The sequence below is a fragment of the Osmerus eperlanus genome, chromosome 19, assembly GCF_963692335.1.
Source record: "Osmerus eperlanus chromosome 19, fOsmEpe2.1, whole genome shotgun sequence".
Lineage (NCBI taxonomy): Eukaryota > Metazoa > Chordata > Actinopteri > Osmeriformes > Osmeridae > Osmerus > Osmerus eperlanus.
Window position 1 is genome coordinate 6,500,205 of NC_085036.1, and position 19,614 is coordinate 6,519,818.

Here is a 19,614-nt window from a genome sequence, read left to right on the forward strand (position 1 = left end):
TTCCAACCGTTCTCCACTTCCTTATTGTCAGTGTATTAGGTCCGCCTTCTGGCTCATGATTGGGTGGATGGGGGTGCGCCTTACTTTGATTGGAGAATTTTCTTCCGTATGCTCCAGCCACGCCTCGTATGAGGGAAAAATGACTACCATGGAAGTGGGTGAGTGAGATTTGTGTAATGTTTCCTCATAAATGCACACCATTTTCAGAATAATAACATTTCTGGAAGAAAGGTGTGGGGTAACAGGCTCGTTTTGTTAATTGTCCCACAATGTGCCATAAATGCTAGGTTTGGTCGCTAGCTAGTTTGACAATTAGCTCGCGCTAGCTACTAATGTTAGCTAGCTAGGCACAGTGTCCTAGACCTGGATTTTTCTCTGGATAACATTAGCCAGTAACTCAGTAGCTACTGTGCCCAACAAGATACCTAACCATGCTACACAGTGATGCTGATGCAGTGGGAATGATCGTTGGATTGATGGGAGCGTCCATGGCATTTGTCTAAATGCATTGCATACTGTACTATAAAGAGTCGTAATTTAATCTGTTAAACATATTTGCGACACTGTGCTTTAAATCAGGGAGGTTCTATGGAGTGAACAGGAAAATAAGCAACAAAGGCCTAGCCTACATCCTTGGACCTGCAATTAAATTGTTTGTGTGCTGTTGCCTGGTGCAGTGTGTAGTGTATCATTATGTGGTTGTTACCTGTTTTTAGGATAGTGTGATGGTTATGTGTGTTTGTTCTTATGATATCGCTTTGGTACCCATTGAGTCCCTGGATGAGTATTTCTCTGTCTGGCGCAGAACGACAGCGGGGTCGGTACGCAGCCCTGGCCATCGCAGCGGTTGTGATTGTAGTGGGGGTCCCTCTTTGGTGGCGCACCACCGAAACTTACCGTGCCTGGCTGCCTGTGCACGAGATCTACGAGTTGGCTCAGCTGCAGGTATGTTTTGTAGTTATGTGTTTGCATACATTGCTATCCTGTATACCTCTGTCTAACTTCCACTACTTGTTCTTTAGCTTCAGTTGAATGTCGATGTAGAAGTTGTGTTCTCCCGTGGAACCCTGACCCCAGAACATGGGAAAAAGGTTCCATTAACACAAACACGAGTTGAGGAACACACAGTGGACGGTAAGGGTAACGGGCTTGGTGTTTTTGATTGATCAGCAAGTAGCGATGACTGTCCATGCAAACTTGATTGAATTTAAATACCTGTTTAGGTTTCCAATTCACATCATCTAACTTCGACCTAATGTTTCTCTTCTTCCTTTTGCGCCTCCTAAGCAAAAACAAAGGAGCATGTTATCGGTGTATGTGTATCATTTCTCCTCTCTTCCATATGTCTTGTTCTCTCTATAGAAAATACTTCTCTGAGGTACAAGTATGAGACAAAGTACCGCACAGCTACCATCATGGAGGAGGATGCTCTTAACCAGCCTACTGCTGCAGGTCAGGCCTCCTCAGCCTCAGCCGTCAAACTCAGCCTCCCAGCCCTAACAGCTCCCTTAGGCAAAACCATGCAGATATGACAAAAGGAAACTAGCATCTGATTGCTCTATATCCCTCTGTCTCTCTCTGTCTCTCTTTCTCTGTTCCCTCCTTTAGAGGCTGACGGCGCTCTGCACACGCTCAGTGAGAGCCCATGTGGTTCTGTGGTGGTGCACGTGATCCCGGAATCCTCCTCGCTACTTCCAGAGGTGAGGACGAGACGTCAGCCTTCACAAACTCCTGCGTATACAAAACGGAAGAGGGGAAAAAAAGATAAGCGTCCGCGTGTTAATGGCGTGGGGGGGTGTGTCCCTGTCAGGGCGTGAGCGTGTACGTGGGCCGGAGGAGGACGGCCGTGCTGCGAACGAGCAGCGCTCCGAGAGGGGGCGTGACTCTCAAGGAGGTGCTGGCCGCCCTGGAGCCGCAGGTCACCAAGGTGCTGCACATGATGTCGTTCAGCCACACTGACATCGCCGCCGCCATCAGCGACCGAGTCCGCCTCGGCAATGTCAGCAGGGAGAGTCTGGTAGACAGCATGAGAGCCTTCAAGTCCAGTCCAGGTCAGTTCATGAGACCACTTGAGATTAGAAATGTCCATGTTACTGTGCCAATAGTTCACATGAGACTAACACATTTTCCCCACTTGAGTCGGTTTCTAGCTAGACCACTTCCAGTAGTTTCCTTTCAGGCCAGGCCTGGAAATATTCTACCTTACTACTTCCTTTCCTCTCTTTCATTCTTATCCCCCTTTATATCTTTTACCCTCCCTGTCTAACTCAAGGATATGAGATCACCTTCAGCCTGCTAAACCCGGATCCTAAGTCACACCGCCTCCACTGGGACATCGAGGGAGCTGTACAAAACTACATCCAGCCCTTGCTCACAAAACTAGCCCCTGTCGCCAACTTCAGCATCGACTCTCAGGTGGTCCCATCTCCATATCTCATTGGACTCGCTGATCAGCTACATCTGTGTGGCTGTCAAATATGTAACTGGGTACCCTTCATCTGTGTGCTATAGATCCTGTATTACGCAGTGCTGGGGGTCAACCCTCGCTTTGACAGCAGTGTTAATGCCTACACGCTCAACGCTGAGAGCCTCGCTCACGTTATTAACCCTGTGGAGGCCAGACTGGGTGAGATGCGCGCACACGCGCACGTAAATGTACACGGCACCAACCGTGAACAGCTTATCAGTTGGGAGAAGTAGCCTACTGGCAAGGTCATACATGTGGACGTTGAGGTGACGTAGTAAAGATAGCGAGGTAGGTGTTTTCTGTGTCCAGGCTCCAGTGCGGCTTCCTCCAACCCGGTGTTGAACTTCCTTCTGTACGTGCCTGATGCCCACCACTCCCCCCTCCACATCCATGGGCACAGGAAACAGGAAGTGCCTTCCAACGCATTCCACTCTCCACGCTGGGGTGGCATCATGGTGAGACGCTGCCACCTTCTTACAGGGCAGCTGCAACAGCTTGTTGGCAAACTCCAGGGCAATCTCGTCATCGCTTTATTTTGTAGGACAAACTCCTTCTCATCCCATTTTTCTTACTGTAGGTGTATAACGTCAACGATCGCTATGGGCCTGGGGCTGAGTTTCCTGTTGATATCAGCATAGACATGGCGAGAGTCATGGGAGTCTTCCTTGCACAGCTTCGGTCAGTTGAAAAACAAGATGTATTTATATGTGTGTAAATGCAAATGCCTGTGAGGGTCAGTGGAGATATTATTGTGTGCTTGTATGTGTGTTTTTTTTTGTGTAACCTTCCTCTCTCTCTCAGCTTCGGTCAGTTGAAAAACAGATGTATTTATATGTGTGTAAATGCAAATGCCTGTGATTTTTTGTGTAACCTTCCTCTCTCTCTCAGCTTCGGTCAGTTGAAAAACAGATGTATTTATATGTGTGTAAATGCAAATGCCTGTGAGGGTCAGTGGAGATATTATTGTGTGCTTGTATGTGTGTTTTTTTTGTGTAATCTCTCTCTCTCTCTCTCTCTCTCTCTCTCTCTCTCTCTCTCTCTCTCTCTCTCTCTCTCTCTCTCTCTCTCTCTCTCTCTCTCTCTCTCTCTCTCTCTCAGACTAATGCTGGGGGTGCAATCCTCTGCCCCTCCCCCTGGCTTCCTGGTTGAACCGTGTGGCAGTGCAGGATTGGCAGACTGGGAGCTGGACCGCCTTATGTGGAGTCGTAGTGTTGAAAATGTTGCCACAGCAACGACTACCATCACCTCATTGGCACAGCTTCTTGACCAGATTGGCAATATCGTCATCAACGACAACATTGCCCAGCAGGTGTGTGTTACAGTACATTTGAAATCTAATCTAAAGGCAAAGCGATAAGCTTCAAGGAGGTTTTACTATTGTTTTCGAAGTGACAAAATACCAATTTTTGTCGCTCTCACCCAGGTTTCGAGTGCTGTCGCGTCCCTGCAGTTGGCTGTGGCTGAGTTGGAGATGGGGAACCTTGGCTTCGCCCTGCAGTACAGCAAGGAGGCCATCTTGGCATCAGAGAGAGCCTTCTTCGACCCCTCCCTCCTCCACCTCCTCTATTTTCCAGACGACCAGAAGTTTGCCATCTACATCCCCTTATTCCTGCCCATGTGTGTCCCCATCTTGCTGTCCTTGCTCAAGATCGCCTCTGAGATCAGACAGAGGCGCAAGGACAAACAGGCAAAGAAAGACTGAGACACATGCGTACACAGGCATAGATACACAAATGGCCTATGGCCTTAATTCACAGACCACTGTGACACGGGTCAGCTAATCTACAGGAATGTAGCGCGAGATGAAGTTAAGGAGGCTTGAAACTCATCGTACTACATGGATGAATGGAAACCTCAATGGCCTTGACTTCATACGATTTTACTTCTGATGTGGTCCCACTGCACTCTAAAGCCAAGTCATAAGTAGAAAAACTAGTATCAGGATGGCACTAACAAATTATGTTTCTACACTTCCAAGCCCACCTCCTTTCTATTTGTTAATACCATTATAGAAAATACCAATGATGGATGCACTGTACTACTGTTAAACGGGATGTTATTTAATGAAAAAATGTTGTCTGACATTGAAAGATACATGATAAGTGGTGGTTTTTTACCTTGTTTTAGACTATATGAAATTAAAGAACAATACACGTATATTTTTCGTAAATGTATTCTTTATTGTAGTGACAGTGTGTGGTTCGATACCCTTATAAACTTAGACTTAAGACTGTCGTGAAATAGTCTTGATATTAGTACATATTATTAAGTAAATGCACGGACAGCAATACGCTGCTTTCGGAAAGCAATTAGAAAATTCACGTTCTACATTTTGCATGATGTTTTGAAGCGCACCTTCACGTCCGCCGCCATATTTTCAGAACGGAAGCTGGCTGGTTTTCCAATTTAGTTCTTGGACTGAAGTATACCGAACAGTTTTTCCCACAACACAATTTAGAAGATAATTGTGTTTGTATCGTTAACAGTCTCATATTCGTGACCGTTTAATACCTTAATCGGCGATCATTTAGGTTGTTTGATTTGTTTGTACACACGTTTGCAGTGCTTCTTGTTTGTGATCGATTCGGAGGAATGTCTGGAGGAGTCATTCGAGGCCCAGCGGGTAATAACGACTGTCGGATTTACGTGGGCAATCTTCCCCCAGACATTCGCACCAAGGATGTCGAAGATGTTTTCTATAAATACGGGGCCATACGGGACATTGATCTGAAAAACCGAAGAGGAGGACCGCCGTTTGCCTTTGTTGAATTTGAAGATCCTAGGTGTGGCGTTGTTTAGTATAAATGGTAGCTATATATAACAAACCATAAAAGTAGTGTCAGTCCTTGTCAAAACGTTTATGGGCCGTTGTTTTTATGGAGTGCTTAATGTCCCTGCTTCGGCCTTGTACGTTACGAACCGAGTCTTACCAACTTATGTCGACTGTTTGTCTTAATAAGGGATGCAGATGATGCTGTCTGTGGTCGTGACGGCTACGACTATGATGGCTATCGCCTGCGTGTGGAGTTCCCACGAAGCGGGCGTGGGGGTGGGAGAGGAGGCGGCGGAGGTATTGGAGCTCCACGGGGAAGGTATGGCCCACCCTCACGACGCTCCGAGTACAGGGTCATTGTCTCAGGTGAGGTGAGTCAGTCAGTCACTGGTATTGTTGCCAGTTGTACAGTATGTAGGTCAACAGTATCCATTATGTATGCTCCCACACCTTAGGCCTCCCACCCAGTGGAAGCTGGCAGGACCTGAAGGACCACATGCGAGAGGCAGGTGATGTATGTTACGCTGACGTGTTCCGTGATGGCACCGGTGTGGTGGAGTTTGTACGCAAGGAAGACATGACCTACGCCGTCCGCAAGCTGGATAACACTAAGTTCCGCTCTCATGAGGTAGGTTAGGGTGACGGACATGGGATAATGGCTGCACACAAGAGAATAGCTTTGGAATTTGGAAGGTTTACCAAGGTAAGTCTTGGAAAGTCACACAGCAGAGGGTGGGGGAGAAGTGGATGAATTAGGGAAGGGAAAATATAACTAACCCTGTCTTCTAGTCTGAATCGGCTTGTGTGAAGAAGTTTGTTTCTCACAGAGCAGCTGTTTGTGTGTCTCCGTGTGCATCCAGGGAGAGACAGCTTACATCCGCGTGAAGGTGGACGGGCCCCGTAGCCCTAGCTACGGCCGTTCCCGCTCCTGCAGCCGCAGCAACAGCCGGTCCCGGAGCTACTCGCCGCGCCGAATTCCAGGTTCCCCAAACTACTCCCGCTCTCGCTCACGCACCTAGGCCCTCAACCAGCTCGTCTCCGAGATGCTTACAGCACCCACCCAGACCCAGGGACCGGCCACCTCTAGCCCTGTGTGGTCTGAGACTTCCCACTCACTGATCAGTTTGACGTCAGCTGTGACTCACTCTGCCCCCTGGTGGACAATCAGCTTTATTACTCAGTTCATCCTCCTGATCCGTCTTCTCATTCCTCTCACCCTGTTTGTCGAACTTCTGTCGTCGTTGTCCCCCCCCCCTTTCTTTCCCATAACCACCGTCCCCCCTCTCCTCCCCTCTCCTCACTCCCCTTTCCATCACCCCGCGTTTCACCCTCTAACTCATCTCTACAAGCCCTGCTGTGTCATTCTGACTGGTAACTCTCCCCTCTCTCTCCTTGTTTGAACCCAGTGGAAATGGGACAAGCAGCCTTGGTGCTTCCATCATAGTGTGGCCTTGTGCTAACGCATGTTGTCGGCAGGGATGGGTTTGTGAATGGTTTTTCGAGGATACATGTTGTTTTTCTGGGCCTGGCGTGTTTACTTGTGTGAACTGTTGTACTTTCACCTTCTCATGTGTCTTTCTGTAGAATTCAGAGGAGCAGGATAGGATGGAAACACAGGAAAAGTCATATTAGGATAAACAGGAGAAGGAGTCAAATAAGGAGCCAATGGTATGACGACCGTGGCCTCTTAAAGCCAACTAATAGGCTTTTAGCCTGATTCTTTTTTTTTTCATTTGACAGTGTAACTGTATGTTTATCAGTACTATAATTCCTAAATTTGGCTTTGCAATATTGTATCCCATGTCTCTTGCCCGGTGTTTGTTACACCTATACATCCACTCTCACTGTAAGGATGTTTGTATGCATGTCCCTTGTCCATGCTGGTCGACCAGTAAGATCGTCGTTTTTCAATCCCAGTAGCCTACTCAGTAATGCCCAGTGTAAAATATTGTATTTTTGAAAATGATTTTGCTCTTTATGTATTGTGGCATCATTTCACTTTAGTTTGTTTGTATATTCTCTAGTTTCTGGCCATGGAATGAAGGTCGTGGGGGGGGGGGCTTTTGTAGACAACAAAAGCTCCTTCTTTTGCATGGGTGTAATTCTAACTTGTTGCCTCCTTCTCTTTGGTTCTGCTGGTATTCTGAAGGTTTGGATGGGGCTCACTGTCTCCCCATCCCGGAGCCGGATCAGTGGATCAGGATTCAGGATTAGGATTAGGTTTAAGGATGGATACATGGAGCAGGAGCGTGGGAGCATTTTACCGGGAGAAGATCCCGACCCTCTGGGCCAGCCCCCCCGTCCCTGTCCCCTACCAACCAAACCGGAATCATTATGTTAAAATAACTCACCTAATTGGCACTCAAACATAACAAATTCCTTTGTCATTTGCTTCTTTTGGTGGAACCTCAGATTTGCGCCCTGACGGGATCTTGATCGGCAATCTTTTCTTTTTTTCCGAGGTATCTTCTTTTCATAATTATAAAAAAAAGAGGAGCAATCCCTGGAGCAAAAGCCAGGAGGCGTGCTCCGAGGCACAGGATGGACCCGCGCGCGTAAGGAGTGGTAACGAGGGCTAACGAGGGGCATTCTAACGTGGGAGGGAGGGAAGGAGGGCATGAGAGGGTGAGATGTCGTAATTATGGTTTGCGAGTTCAGTTTTAGTTCATATACTCACATGGTTTGCAGTGTTTATGCCTCTCGTCAATAAATACCCATTTGCACAGCAGTATTAATTCTTTCGTTGTATTCACTTCTTTGTGCCAGTGTTTCACTCTAATTACCACATTTCACTAGAAATAGAACATGGTTCAGCATCATTCAGAAGCATCAGACAAGCTTGTCAAATCTTATCACATACCTTAGGTTTACCTGAAGCATGTGATCTGACATGTTTTTACTTAAATTTTGTACTATCATTAAAAGGCCTTTCTTGATTCTAAATGTTCCACTCCTACTGATAATGTATTACCACCCAAGTCAGCTATCATCAAGTGTTTTTCCCCAAAGACTAGGAATGGTCAGTGATTAAAAAAAAACTATAATTCTAAATTTAGTGGGACTGATTTCACCATCCCAATCAGAAAACCAGATATTTAACGCAAACTGACTCAAGGCTTCATGGATGGCATCGTTCACTATGCCACTTAATTCATCAGTGATATACCTTTGCTGTCGCATATAAGAGAGAGTCACAAAGATTAAACAATCATCATTCAGCAGCCAGTCGGATGCATAGTAAGACGAAGCAGTTTAGCATCAATCAGCTTCCCAACAGAGCTGCACAGCATTGTGGGTGGAAATAAGATGCAGGCAATGGCATGCTAGTGGAAAACGCTTGTAGCGACCGGGTGGAAGTCGTGTTCGAGCCAATAAGAGAGTCGGTGCAATGCGGGGGGCGGAGCAAGTGAGAACGTGGCATGTAACCGCATATGAGCGACACAGTGGTCTATCATTCGTAGCGTACAGGATACAAACACGCATAACTTTGGTTAAAAAAAAAAAAACGGGAAGAGTTATTTGTGTGTATAAAGTCATTTGTAGTACAAAAGCGAAGTCGGACAATAAACAGGTGAGCTACGATTTTTCTAATGTCAGTCTATCATAATCATGGAAGATGCACTAGCAGCATCTCCTGCGTTCAAGTTCTAAGATGTGCGCAATCGGAACTCCAGTCACTGTTCTACTCGGTGTGTATGTGTAATGTCCAGACTATGCCTAAAGATGCAGTCTATTTCTAAATATATAAGGCATGACAGCAACGTCAGATGTAGTCGTTACAATGATAGTCTAGGTTACAATTGCAAAAGCAATGCCCAGAAACATCGTTAACAGAATTGGGTGATTAAGAAGTGTCGCCGCGCGGTCATTCAACACCTAGCAGATGTTTCAATGTAGATACAACGTTGCTGAATCCATTTTCAACTGCGCTCTCGAAGCACAGCCTGTCTTCAAGGACAGAGACGAAATTAATGCCGCTGTCATGATAAAAAAATAAATCTGATAAATAACATTTTAACCGCAGAAAGTTATCCTTATTAACTCGAACGTCACTGCCGACCACATAGATAAACGCAGGTGATTTTCAGGACTACAGGTGTTGTAAAGGGGAGACAGGTGATCACCTAGTCAGACCACTGCCTCCCAAGGCTGATCACACTGTGCTTTTGTGCGTAGTTTGTGATTCATGTTATAGCCATAATGGTTTGTGGATTCTTTTAGTTTATTGCTGTTCCAAAGGCATAGCCTATAGTGAAGCCTTTTTGGTTTAGTCACAGAGTAGGCCATTTGGACAGCATCGACGTCCATGTTGCCATTCCGTGAGTTGAAAACCAGTCCAAGTTTGTTCTTGTAGTTGGATATCACTTGGTGTCTATAGATTATGGGTTCAACCTAATTGCATGAATTAATGCGGTATTCCCCTTGCATCTTATTCAGCCTGGGATTGCTGTTCATCATGGACAGAGGCCAGATTGCTCTCTGTCAGAGCGAGGTGATAAAGTGTTGGTTGGGAGGAGATGGATAACTGAGCTGTTTGGCTTAGAGCTGCAGACTGCAGAGATCAGGAATGAGAAAATCAGGAATTACAACAACACTGCTCAAACCACCTACTTCAACCTCTCATCTTGTGTCCTGTTGTGTGTTGTTGTTACTGGTTCTGCAATTTGCCAGCATCCCTCCCACATGAAGCAACATGGGGGTCACCGTTTGTTTGAGTTTTTTGGAGGGTTGTGGCTGCTGACTCTTCTACATTCCCTGCAATGGAGACCAAGACCTAGTCATGAGACACAGCACCTTACCCTACACCAGAGACATGTCCATGTGTTGGTTTATCACAGTAATTCAGTAAAACCTGGAGTCAGGTGGCTGAGCGGTGAGGGAATTGGGATAGTAATCCGAAGGTCGCCAGTTCAATTCCCGGTCATGCCAACTGACGTTGTGTCCTTGGGCAAGGCACTTCACCCTACTTGCCTCGGGGGAATGTCCCTGTACTTACTGTAAATCGCTCTGGATAAGAGCGTCTGCTAAATGTAAATGTCTAAATGTAAAACCACATGTGATTTACAAGGGACTGAAGTAAAAGCTGACAGTCTGGACACTGCAGTATGTCAGGCCTTGCTTGGAGTTCAAACGTGCGCATGTCTGTTCTCAGCCACCATGACTGACAGGAAGGCGGTGATAAAGAACGCAGACATGTCAGAGGACATGCAACAGGACGCGGTGGACTGTGCTACCCAGGCCATGGAGAAGTACAACATTGAGAAAGACATTGCTGCCTACATCAAAAAGGTAACCTGGGGTTTTGCATGGGGTCTAGAAGTTTCCCGACTTAAGATTCGCGCGTTTAAAAGTCAAGATGAACACGTTTTGTGCCCACCTTCCCCTCCCTGACCCCAACCCTCTCTCCATAGGAGTTTGATAAGAAGTACAACCCAACATGGCATTGCATTGTGGGAAGGAACTTCGGCAGCTATGTGACTCACGAGACCAAGCACTTCATCTACTTCTACCTGGGCCAAGTAGCCATCCTGCTCTTCAAGTCTGGCTGAGCCCCCCCCCCCCCCCCACCCCAGATAACCTAACCTACCCCCCCCCCCCCTCTTACCTTATTTACCCCTTATTGTGACTCCTCTGAACCACATTACCACCGACAGTGAAAGGGGCTCCGCTCTTCAACTGGACTGTGATACACAGATGGCTGAGGCCATTCTTACTTACTCGCTCACACACGTGTATACACATACACACACACACACACACACACAATACACAAACAAACGCCTTGCCCCCAACAATTGCATCCACACACTTGCTCAAACACAGACTAACTCATACTCTACAAACGTTCTAGATTATTCTTAAGACCTGGCTGTGCACTGATGCATGGACCGTGTACATTACTTCATGTGTATATGTTGCAGTATGATAAACATGCTTGTCATGGAGTTGCCTAAGATGACTCAGCAACAGGATATTTTTGTTTATGATGCTTTTTTTATTTTCTGTTTGATTTATTGTTATTAAAGATGTTGTACAAAATGCTTTGACTGTTGCTTAAACATTATTAATAAAGAGTAGAATACTTTATTTCAAAGTAATATTGCCTCTTGTCTTTTGAGTTAATGTCTCTTGGGTGTGTAACTATTTGTCAGATAATTGGCACCATCCATCCATAATATAATTAATCTTTTTTTCATGAGAATGTGAAGGAAAGGGCACCATCAGTCCAAATAATTTTGTTCTAATCTCATACCACGTTATGTTCAAAAATGCCGTAGGCCCTAAAAAATTACACAGCAACGAAGTTATAATTAAATAACAGATCTGATGAGTGATAGAGAGCGACGACCATTGCGCAGAAGAGGAAGTTATGATTAAACCTCCGTTTGACCCCGGATGTTGATGTGAGTTACCATAGTAGTGACCACATTTAAGTAGACTAAGATGGCGACTAAAGCAACGTTGTCACCGGGTCCTGTGCGACCAGTATCTTCCAACCTTAAAGTTAACGACACACCGCCTGTTAGTTTATCTCCAGATGCTGCTCCGTTCATTCCGCTTGCTAAGGAAACAGAACTTGGTTCCGTGTCAGACGCTGGGGTACAGTTTGCCCGGTGTGCCTCTAAGCTCCGCTTGTTACGATCTGGAGATCCAGCCAGTCTCAAAACCGAGCTCAACCTGCTCTTTGATCAACTAATTTCAGAAAACTACAATAACAACTTTAGTCCGCACACCTATATACGACCTGAGGTAGGTACCCGTCATGAAGTGACGGTGCCATGTAGTATAATTTTGCAAGCTACGGTACGTATACAAATCAATCTTGTTTTCCTCTTTAGGATGTTTGCGCTTTGCTCGTTCATGCCAGTCGTCTAGTGCCACTCAGTCAAGAACATCTAGTCATTAAACTCTGCCAACTCATTCATCATCTACTCAACCAGCTTCAGGTATGCCCACACTGTAGATTACTGCATTATCATGTCGATAGCTCCAGAATCTGCGGGTCAATGACTGACAATACTATTCTTGGACGTTTGAATTTGGAGGACAGTTTGTCTCTGGGCATGGTGCTATGACGGTTCAACCTATTCCCAGTCTTCTTCTCTGTTCTCCAGGTGATAGTGGATGAGCACACGCTGGAATTGTTGGTGTGCTATACCTTGCGTGCCTTAAGTGCCTGCAGCTCTTGGACCCATTCTGATGTGCTTTTAGCACTCTCCACTCTGGTGTATGGGAATGGACATAAATGCCACAAGGTAGATTTATACGGTGCAATTAGAATACGTTCTAATGGGCTGAGTATCAAACGTGTCTAAAACGCCATCCAATGCAATTGGAGATGTTGGCTTGCAATCAAGGACACACTGGAAGCTTTTCCAGGTGTGGTCTAAACCTACTCTTGTGCTGTGTTGGAAGGCCTACATGGTGTAGAAACTGCCGTTTTGAGCTCAGCTATAACTGTTGTTTTCCCTTCTTTGCAGCACTTGAGTGAGTTACTGGGTGAGACGCGAGTGTTGATGCTGTACAGCGCCCCCACCCAGCCAGACATGGAGTTACGGCGTGCTGCTCTAACCTGTATGGCCAACCTTTGTCTGGGGTAGGAATTCACAATCTCATACTTTTTAGGATAGTTCAATCGTGTGTGTCACGAGATCATCTCAACTTGAAATAGTTTCTGATGATAACCAGCTATACTTATGTGTGTGTGTGTGTGTGTTTGTAGGATTCCTGGCCAGCCATCTCTAGATGAGAAGTACAAGAGTGTGTGCTTCAGAGTGTTCCTGGAGACACTGCAGTCACCCAAATCCTCCACCAGTGATGAACTGCTGTATTGCACGGTACACAGACTGTTGTTACACACACACACACACACACACACACACACACAAACATATTCAGCATCTGAATTCACGTCTGTCTCTGTTGCACTCAGCAATCTCCCTCCCTCCCTCCTTGTAGATTATCCAGGGGGCATTGAAGGGCCTCCAGTGTCTTCTCTCTGGGGGGAAGTGGAAGTTCGGACCAGGGGAAGACCTAGGTTCTCTGTTGGCCGCACTCAAGGTACAGTCCCTGTGCAACAAGCACGTTTATAAGTAGAACGTCAATATGTTAATGCAGTCGCTCACACCACTGCGTGTGTATCAAAGCCTTGTCATGATTGTGTGTGTGCGTGTGTGTCTGTCAGAGGCTCATGTTCCATGGGGCCCCGGGTGTGTGTGTGGAGTGGCCGTCCGTGCTGTACCCTGCCACCCTCCCCCAGTATGAGGCTCAATCGGCCCCCAAGCCTCCCGAACCGGCACCTGACCCCCCTGCACAGGGCAAGGCCTCTGGGGTAAGTCCTGCAGCCTTGCTCCCTCATAAGTCCCTCACCTGAAATATCCTCTTTATTAGTCATCTCCCTGAGTACAATGCGTGCTGATTAGCCATAGGAGCAGAACATGGATCACAGTTGGGATTTAAAGATGGTCAGAGATTGCTAATCAAGCTGTATCGCTTCTTGTAATTTGGATGTAATTTTCTGCCTGTAATTGGCTGTCATTTTTGGTCGGCTGATATGAGAACTGAGTGGCACTCACTTTTTCTTTCTTCACCTCTTTCTCTCTCTGGCTGTCTTTCTTTCTCTGCCTCTTCATCCCTCCACTCTCTCTGTCTCTCTCTGTGTCTCTCTCTCTCTCTGTGTCTCTCTGTGTCTCTCTCTCTCTCTCTCTCTCTCTCTCTCTCTCTCTCTCTCTCTCTCTCTCTCTCTCTCTCTCTCTCTCTCTCTCTGTGTGTGTCTCTCTGTGGCTCCTCATCTCTCCACAGAACAAGAAGAAAAAGAGCCGGGGGAAGGGGAAGAAGACGGATGAGAAGCGAGGGGATGACGGAGAGGAGGACGAGCGAGAGAGAGAGCCTGTGCTTTTAAAAGGAGGAGGCGTGAAGGGAGGAGGAGGAGGAGGAGGAGAGGCCTGGTCTAAAGGCCCCGCGGCATCTCCTTCTCTCTACCCCTCCTGGAAGAAAAGCAGCTCGGACTCTGAGTTCTCGGACCCCGAGGGAGGCGCACAGAACAAGCTGAGGTACGTGTGTCTCCCTCTCTCCTTCTGTCTCTCTCGATCTGTCTCTCTCACTCTCTTGGTTTCTCATTCCCTCTCTTGCTATGTGTTCGGGCTCTTACTGTCATATTAGCCTGAAGGAAGCCCTCTGACGCTGTGTGTTTGTGTGTCAGGCTGTACCACTGTCGCGTCAGACAGGGGGCGCTGCACTGCCTGCTGGTGGTGGTGAAGGGGGTGGAGAAGAGGACCCTCTATGGCTACTGGTCCTCCTTCATACCCGACGCCCCCATCGGAGGACACCCCCCTCTCACTCTCCTCACCATCATACTGAAGGACCCCTCCCCCAAGGTACACACACACACACAGGATATGCACAATTCACATATTGACGCAGTCAAACACGAAGACCCATGCTCCCTGTGTCAACTCGTCACCCCCCCCCCCCCCCCAGGTGCGTGCCTGTGCCCTCCAGGTGCTCTCGGCCCTGCTGGACGGCTCCCGCCAGCTGCTGGGGGTGGCGGAGGACACAGCGCCTCCCCGCACGGCGTTCACCCCCTTCTCCTTCTCCCTGGCCACGGCCATCAGGGAGCTGCACCGCTCCCTGAGCCTGGCCCTGCTGGCCGAGGCCTCCCCGCACACCCTCACACAGGTCATCAAGGTAACGCACGCGGGCTCGCGCGCACACACACACACACGCGTCTCTGGGCTTCGCTATCAATTCACGCAGGTCGAAGTACCATCCGCTATCCCTCGCTGGATGACTGATATTGCTAGTACCATTATTGATATTTGACGTGCACACACACAAGTCCCAGCACACTGACGGGTCTCTGCTCTGTTGTAGAGTCTGGCCCACCTGGTGTCCAACGCCCCCTACAACCGCCTCAGACCCGGCCTACTCAGTCCCCTCTGGAGACAGATACGCCCCTACATACGCCACCGAGGTCTGTGCATGTGTGTGAATATGGGAGTGTGTACATGTGGATGTTTGTCAAGATGTGTGTGTGGTGGGGCAGTGTTTTCATATACACTTATAGTGCCGACCAGGTTTATAGTAACCAAGTAAGTGTGTGTTTCCCGTCGTAGACGTCAACGTGCGCGTGTCCGTCCTGACCCTGTACGGGGCCCTGCTGTCCGCCCAGGCCCCTCTTCCTGAGGTGCAGCTCCTTCTCAGACAGCCAGGGGGCAGCAGCACCTCCACCACGGGCTCACACACCCCCCAGGACACGGCCCTGAGCTGGAGGCAGAGAGACGGTCCCTCCTCCCCCTCAAACCGCAGCGCCCACACCTCTCCCCCGGCCTCGCGCACCCCTGCAGAGGAGGGAGGGGGGACTGGGCCGCCCTGGCTGCTGCAGCTGTGCCTGTCGCTTGTCACTCAACCCCGAGAGGACCAATCGGACAGCGAGGCAGCCGGAGGGGGCGGGCCTACCAGTCTCGAGCCCTTCCCCTTACGTCTAGAAGCCTTGCAGGTGAGGAGATGAGAGATGGCAGTGGGGGGGGGGGGGGGGGGGGGGGGCGAAGATTCGATAACATGTTTTATTCAGCGTGCGTTTTCTGTTGCAGGTTCTGGCCCACCTGGTGAGAGGGTACTTCCCTCTGGCCCAGGGGAGTCTGTGTGAGCTGGGCCAGGTGAGCGCTAGCTGCCTCCGAGAGACAGACCCCTCCATACAGCTGCACGGAGCAAAGGTAACTATCCCCTTTCTGTCTCTCTCCCCTCTCTCTCTCTGTCTCTCTCTCATCAGCCCCTGTCTGTCTCTCTCCCCTCTCTGTCTCTGTCTCTCTCTCATCAGCCAAGGGTCTGTCTCTTGTGTATGCAGTGATAAAAAGGATCGTCCAAATAAAATGGCCAAACATCCATTTCCCCTTCCCCCTCTCTCTCTTCCTCTCTCTAGTTGCTAGAAGAGTTGGGGACAGGTATAATACAGCAGTACAGAGCAGAGAGCAGCGTTCCAGAGACTGCCAGGGTCCCCCTCAGCCAGGTACGCTAGTCTGCGCATCGCTGTACACACCGCATGATGCAGTTGTAGTAATTGCGTAGCAGTGCAAAAAGTAACATTTGAACGCGTAATGCAGGTGTGACATATCAACGTGTCATGGCGGGTGTAGCATGAATATGTGTGGTGGGATCCTCGGCAGGTGGTGCAGTTCTGGCTGGAGGTGTTGAGTGGGCCGCTGAACAGGGCTCTCCAGAGTGAGCAGCACCCCACTCTGCAGACCAGCGCCTGTGACACCCTCTCCTCCATCCTCCCGCAGGCCTTCGCACAGCTGCCCGTGAGTCTCCTCCGATCCACCCCTTCCCTGTCCTCTCATTCTCCTGTCTGTGGGGGGAAAAACCCGAAATTGAGTTGCGCTGCTTTTGTGTTTGACTATTTTGCTTGTGTGTGTGTGTAGGATAAGAGCCAAGTGATGTGCATCACGGTGTTGCTGGGCCTGACCTACAGTGACAACTCTCTGGTGAAGGCTGCCGCTGTCAGGGCCCTGGGAGTCTACATCCTGTTCCCCTGTCTGAGAGAGGTACTGATGACTACACTACCCACAACACCCCTCGCCTCCTCACTCCACTGTTCTATTGACGTGTTTTCACACAAGGCGCAATTGCCATTACCGATGGTATTGTCTTTGCAGGATGTGATGTTTGTGGCAGACACGGCGAATACAATCCTGATGGCGCTGGACGACCGATCGGCCAACGTCCGCGCCAAGGCAGCCTGGTCGCTAGGCAACCTCACGGACACGCTTATCGTCAACATGTGAGAACGCCGTCTATCAAGGGGGGGTCTGCACGGTCGACATATTTGTCTTAAATAATGCGCCTCCCTTTATTTCCCTTTTTGACTGACTGTCTGCTACTCTCCCTTGCCCCATCCAACTGTTCCCTCTCTTTCCAACTGTTCTCTCTCTCTCTCTCCCCCTCTCAGGGAGTGTGTAGGTGAAGACTTCCAGGAGGAGTTGTCTGACATGCTGCTGCTGAAGATGTTGAAGTCAGCCGCGCGAGCCTCGGCCGACAAGGACAGGGTAAGGACTTCTACCAAGCACATCACCTCCTTAAAGCGTGGCAACAATTGACCTATCGCTAAGCCCCGCCCCCCTTAGTTACTGTTGCTAACTCGGACAAGCTATCGCAGCTGACTAGAGTTTTAGCCGTCAAAAGGGACTTCATTATGCAATGAATGGAGTGATACGTACATAATTTAAAAGTAGATATGGTGGATGACAAACTTAAATTGGAGGCGAGAATTTACAGATCTCAATGCAAGAGGGGAAGCTTCATCTCACGGTCATTCACGATATCCTGAATCGTGGATATCCAATGCTTGGCAATACCAGTATTGTTGATGCACCGCAGGGTTAGATTAGCCACATTAATTTACCTTCAGTCAATTGAACTAATCTGGATAGGCACTGAGATGTAAACCTACATTTATTAGTTTATTTACTAGCATTACCCTGTCCCTGACAGGGCAGTGTCCTAACTTTCTAGCTAGTGAATAGCTAGCCAAACGTTATACGTAGCTATAACGTTAACGTTAGCTAGTTTTAACCAGAGATAACTTGCCTAGCATAACATCATTGGTGAAAGGCGGTACTGTCAATGCCAATAATGTGATGACATCCTTGTTTATCTTCGTTACGCTGAGTTGACTGTGTGGTCTGCCACACAGCTTTATCCACCGGAGACATTTGGCCCTCTTGTTTTGGTTTGGGAAATGGGATAAAATATACCCCATTGCCCATCCTCTCATGATACCTCGTATCAGTGTTGCATCTACCCCATGCACATCGTTTGACCATTGTTTTACACTTAAATTACAACAAACCCGATAAAACAAGAGAAGAATCCCTTTTCCTAATGCTACTCTATGGAGTTGTAAACTGAAGATGTCCGAGTGCAGCTGTTACCAAACTGCCATTGGCCCGTTTGCGTTTGAGGGGCGGGGCTTAGCGATAGGTCAATTGTCAATAAAACACCTCCCAAACCTTACCACGGGTCATTTGAACTAAATGCACCGTTTTCCCCAATGTACCTTGTGAAGCAGTGGTCCACCTTTGACACAGTAGCTTCTCTCCTCCTATCCCAGGTGAAGTCCAATGCTGTGAGAGCGTTGGGGAATCTGCTCCACTTCCTGCGTTATGGTCAGCTGACCCGCCCGGTGTTCCAACTGCCCCTAGAGGAGGCCGTCCGAGCACTTGTCCAAACCGTCCAATCCGAGGCCACCATGAAAGTCCGATGGAATGCCTGCTATGCCCTGGGGAACGCCTTCCAAAACCCTGCTCTCCCCCTTGGTAGTTTGACACACACACAGACAATGTGTGTACTGTAATTGACAACCTTGTATACTGTATGTTTTGAAGCGCTTCAAACATTCTCCTCTCTTTTCCCCTTCCTCTCAATAGACTCCGCCGAATGGTCCAGCGACGCGTTCTCTGCCCTCTGTTCTGTCGTCTCTTCCTGTAAGAACTTTAAGGTGCGAATCAAGTCTGCCGCCGCCCTCTCCGTTCCCGCCCAGCGCAGTAGCTACGGCGACGTGGAGCGCTTTGGCCGTGTGTGGAGTGCCCTGGCCATGGCCCTGGAGAACAGCGAGGACACGCACGACTTCCTGGAATACCGCTACTGTGCCAGCCTCCGACACACACTCGCCAAAGCCCTTACACACCTACTCTCCCTCAGCCAATCGCAGGACATGCCCGCCCTGGGGGCGTCGCTGGCTGGGGAGGAGGGGAAAGGCATCAGAGAGCACCTGGTTAAGTATCTTCGAGGAGAGGGAGAAGGAAGCGGAGGACCGGGGAGGGAAGGAGGAAAAGGGGGAGAGAGGGATGGGGAGGAGGGGGACAGTTCCAACCCCCAGGAGAGGGTCACAGCTCTACAGAAGACACGAGACCGACTGAGGGGGGCATGTGTGGAGGCAGAGGGAGGGGAAGGCCTGGGAATGGATGAGGCGAGGGGGGCCAAGATGGTGGTGGCGTTCCTGGAGGACGTGCTGCGGAGCTGCGAGGAGCTAGAGGGGTCCCACGGCACTCCCACTGTTGCTCAGTTTACTCCCACTGTTTGACCTCCTATCTTGCTGTGACACCAGCCTGACCCCACCAGAATGGAACAGAACTGAGGGAAAATAGACTACTTAATGTTACGGTGCCCTAAAAAGAGACTGGAAGAGCATCGGCCTCCTTGTTAATTATTCCTTTCCCAGAGATCATATCTATACTTAACAATCAGGGATTCTTAATTTTTTTATATTGATGCATCTACACAACAATCAACTTTCCGAACCCCCCCCCTAAACAAATTACTTTATATTTAAAAAAAAATAATCAATTTTTTAAAATCCTGTTTTTACTGACCTGTG

The 19,614-nt window shown here is 48.6% G+C and overlaps 4 protein-coding genes across 7 annotated transcripts; all 4 read left to right on the plus strand.

The window, feature by feature from the left end:
- Positions 1–55: 55 nt before the first annotated feature.
- pigs (phosphatidylinositol glycan anchor biosynthesis, class S) lies at positions 56–4,636 on the plus strand. The gene is made up of 12 exons (XM_062485012.1): positions 56–158; positions 806–945; positions 1,023–1,134; positions 1,363–1,452; positions 1,609–1,700; positions 1,811–2,051; positions 2,273–2,415; positions 2,512–2,626; positions 2,777–2,922; positions 3,045–3,145; positions 3,566–3,776; positions 3,891–4,636. Exons 1-12 carry the CDS (start codon positions 56–58, stop codon positions 4,167–4,169), a joined length of 1,773 nt encoding a protein of 590 aa, XP_062340996.1. The 3' UTR covers positions 4,170–4,636.
- Positions 4,637–4,828: 192 nt separating this feature from the next.
- On the plus strand, positions 4,829–7,958 carry LOC134039276 (serine/arginine-rich splicing factor 1B-like). Of its 3 annotated transcripts, none has more exons than XR_009932758.1 (5): positions 4,829–5,250; positions 5,428–5,606; positions 5,696–5,868; positions 6,101–6,908; positions 7,390–7,958. XR_009932758.1 is itself a non-coding variant. In XM_062485014.1 (5 exons), exons 1-5 carry the CDS (start codon positions 5,060–5,062, stop codon positions 6,842–6,844), a joined length of 684 nt encoding a protein of 227 aa, XP_062340998.1. In that variant the 5' UTR covers positions 4,829–5,059; the 3' UTR covers positions 6,845–7,958. The 3 variants fall into 3 exon arrangements, 2 of the variants coding, with proteins under 2 accessions (XP_062340998.1, XP_062340997.1); XM_062485014.1 differs by having other exon boundaries at positions 6,101–6,221; positions 6,825–7,958; XM_062485013.1 differs by having other exon boundaries at positions 6,101–7,958.
- A 674-nt stretch (positions 7,959–8,632) lies between these two features.
- dynll2b (dynein, light chain, LC8-type 2b) lies at positions 8,633–11,281 on the plus strand. Of its 2 annotated transcripts, none has more exons than XM_062485015.1 (3): positions 8,633–8,811; positions 10,393–10,529; positions 10,652–11,281. In XM_062485015.1, exons 2-3 carry the CDS (start codon positions 10,398–10,400, stop codon positions 10,787–10,789), a joined length of 270 nt encoding a protein of 89 aa, XP_062340999.1. In that variant the 5' UTR covers positions 8,633–8,811; positions 10,393–10,397; the 3' UTR covers positions 10,790–11,281. The 2 variants fall into 2 exon arrangements, with proteins under 2 accessions (XP_062340999.1, XP_062341000.1); XM_062485016.1 differs by lacking the exon at positions 8,633–8,811 and adding an exon at positions 9,728–10,092 and having other exon boundaries at positions 10,292–10,529.
- Positions 11,282–11,636: 355 nt separating this feature from the next.
- Positions 11,637–19,544, plus strand: heatr6 (HEAT repeat containing 6). Its single transcript, XM_062484963.1, has 20 exons — positions 11,637–11,990; positions 12,080–12,187; positions 12,356–12,496; positions 12,722–12,837; positions 12,964–13,078; positions 13,200–13,301; positions 13,426–13,572; positions 14,043–14,293; positions 14,443–14,617; positions 14,721–14,927; positions 15,114–15,213; positions 15,356–15,738; positions 15,833–15,955; positions 16,162–16,248; positions 16,406–16,540; positions 16,661–16,783; positions 16,895–17,019; positions 17,188–17,284; positions 18,349–18,553; positions 18,665–19,544. The coding sequence occupies exons 1-20, from the start codon at positions 11,685–11,687 to the stop codon at positions 19,318–19,320; spliced, it is 3,702 nt and encodes a 1,233-aa protein (XP_062340947.1). The 5' UTR covers positions 11,637–11,684; the 3' UTR covers positions 19,321–19,544.
- The last annotated feature ends 70 nt before the right edge of the window (positions 19,545–19,614 follow it).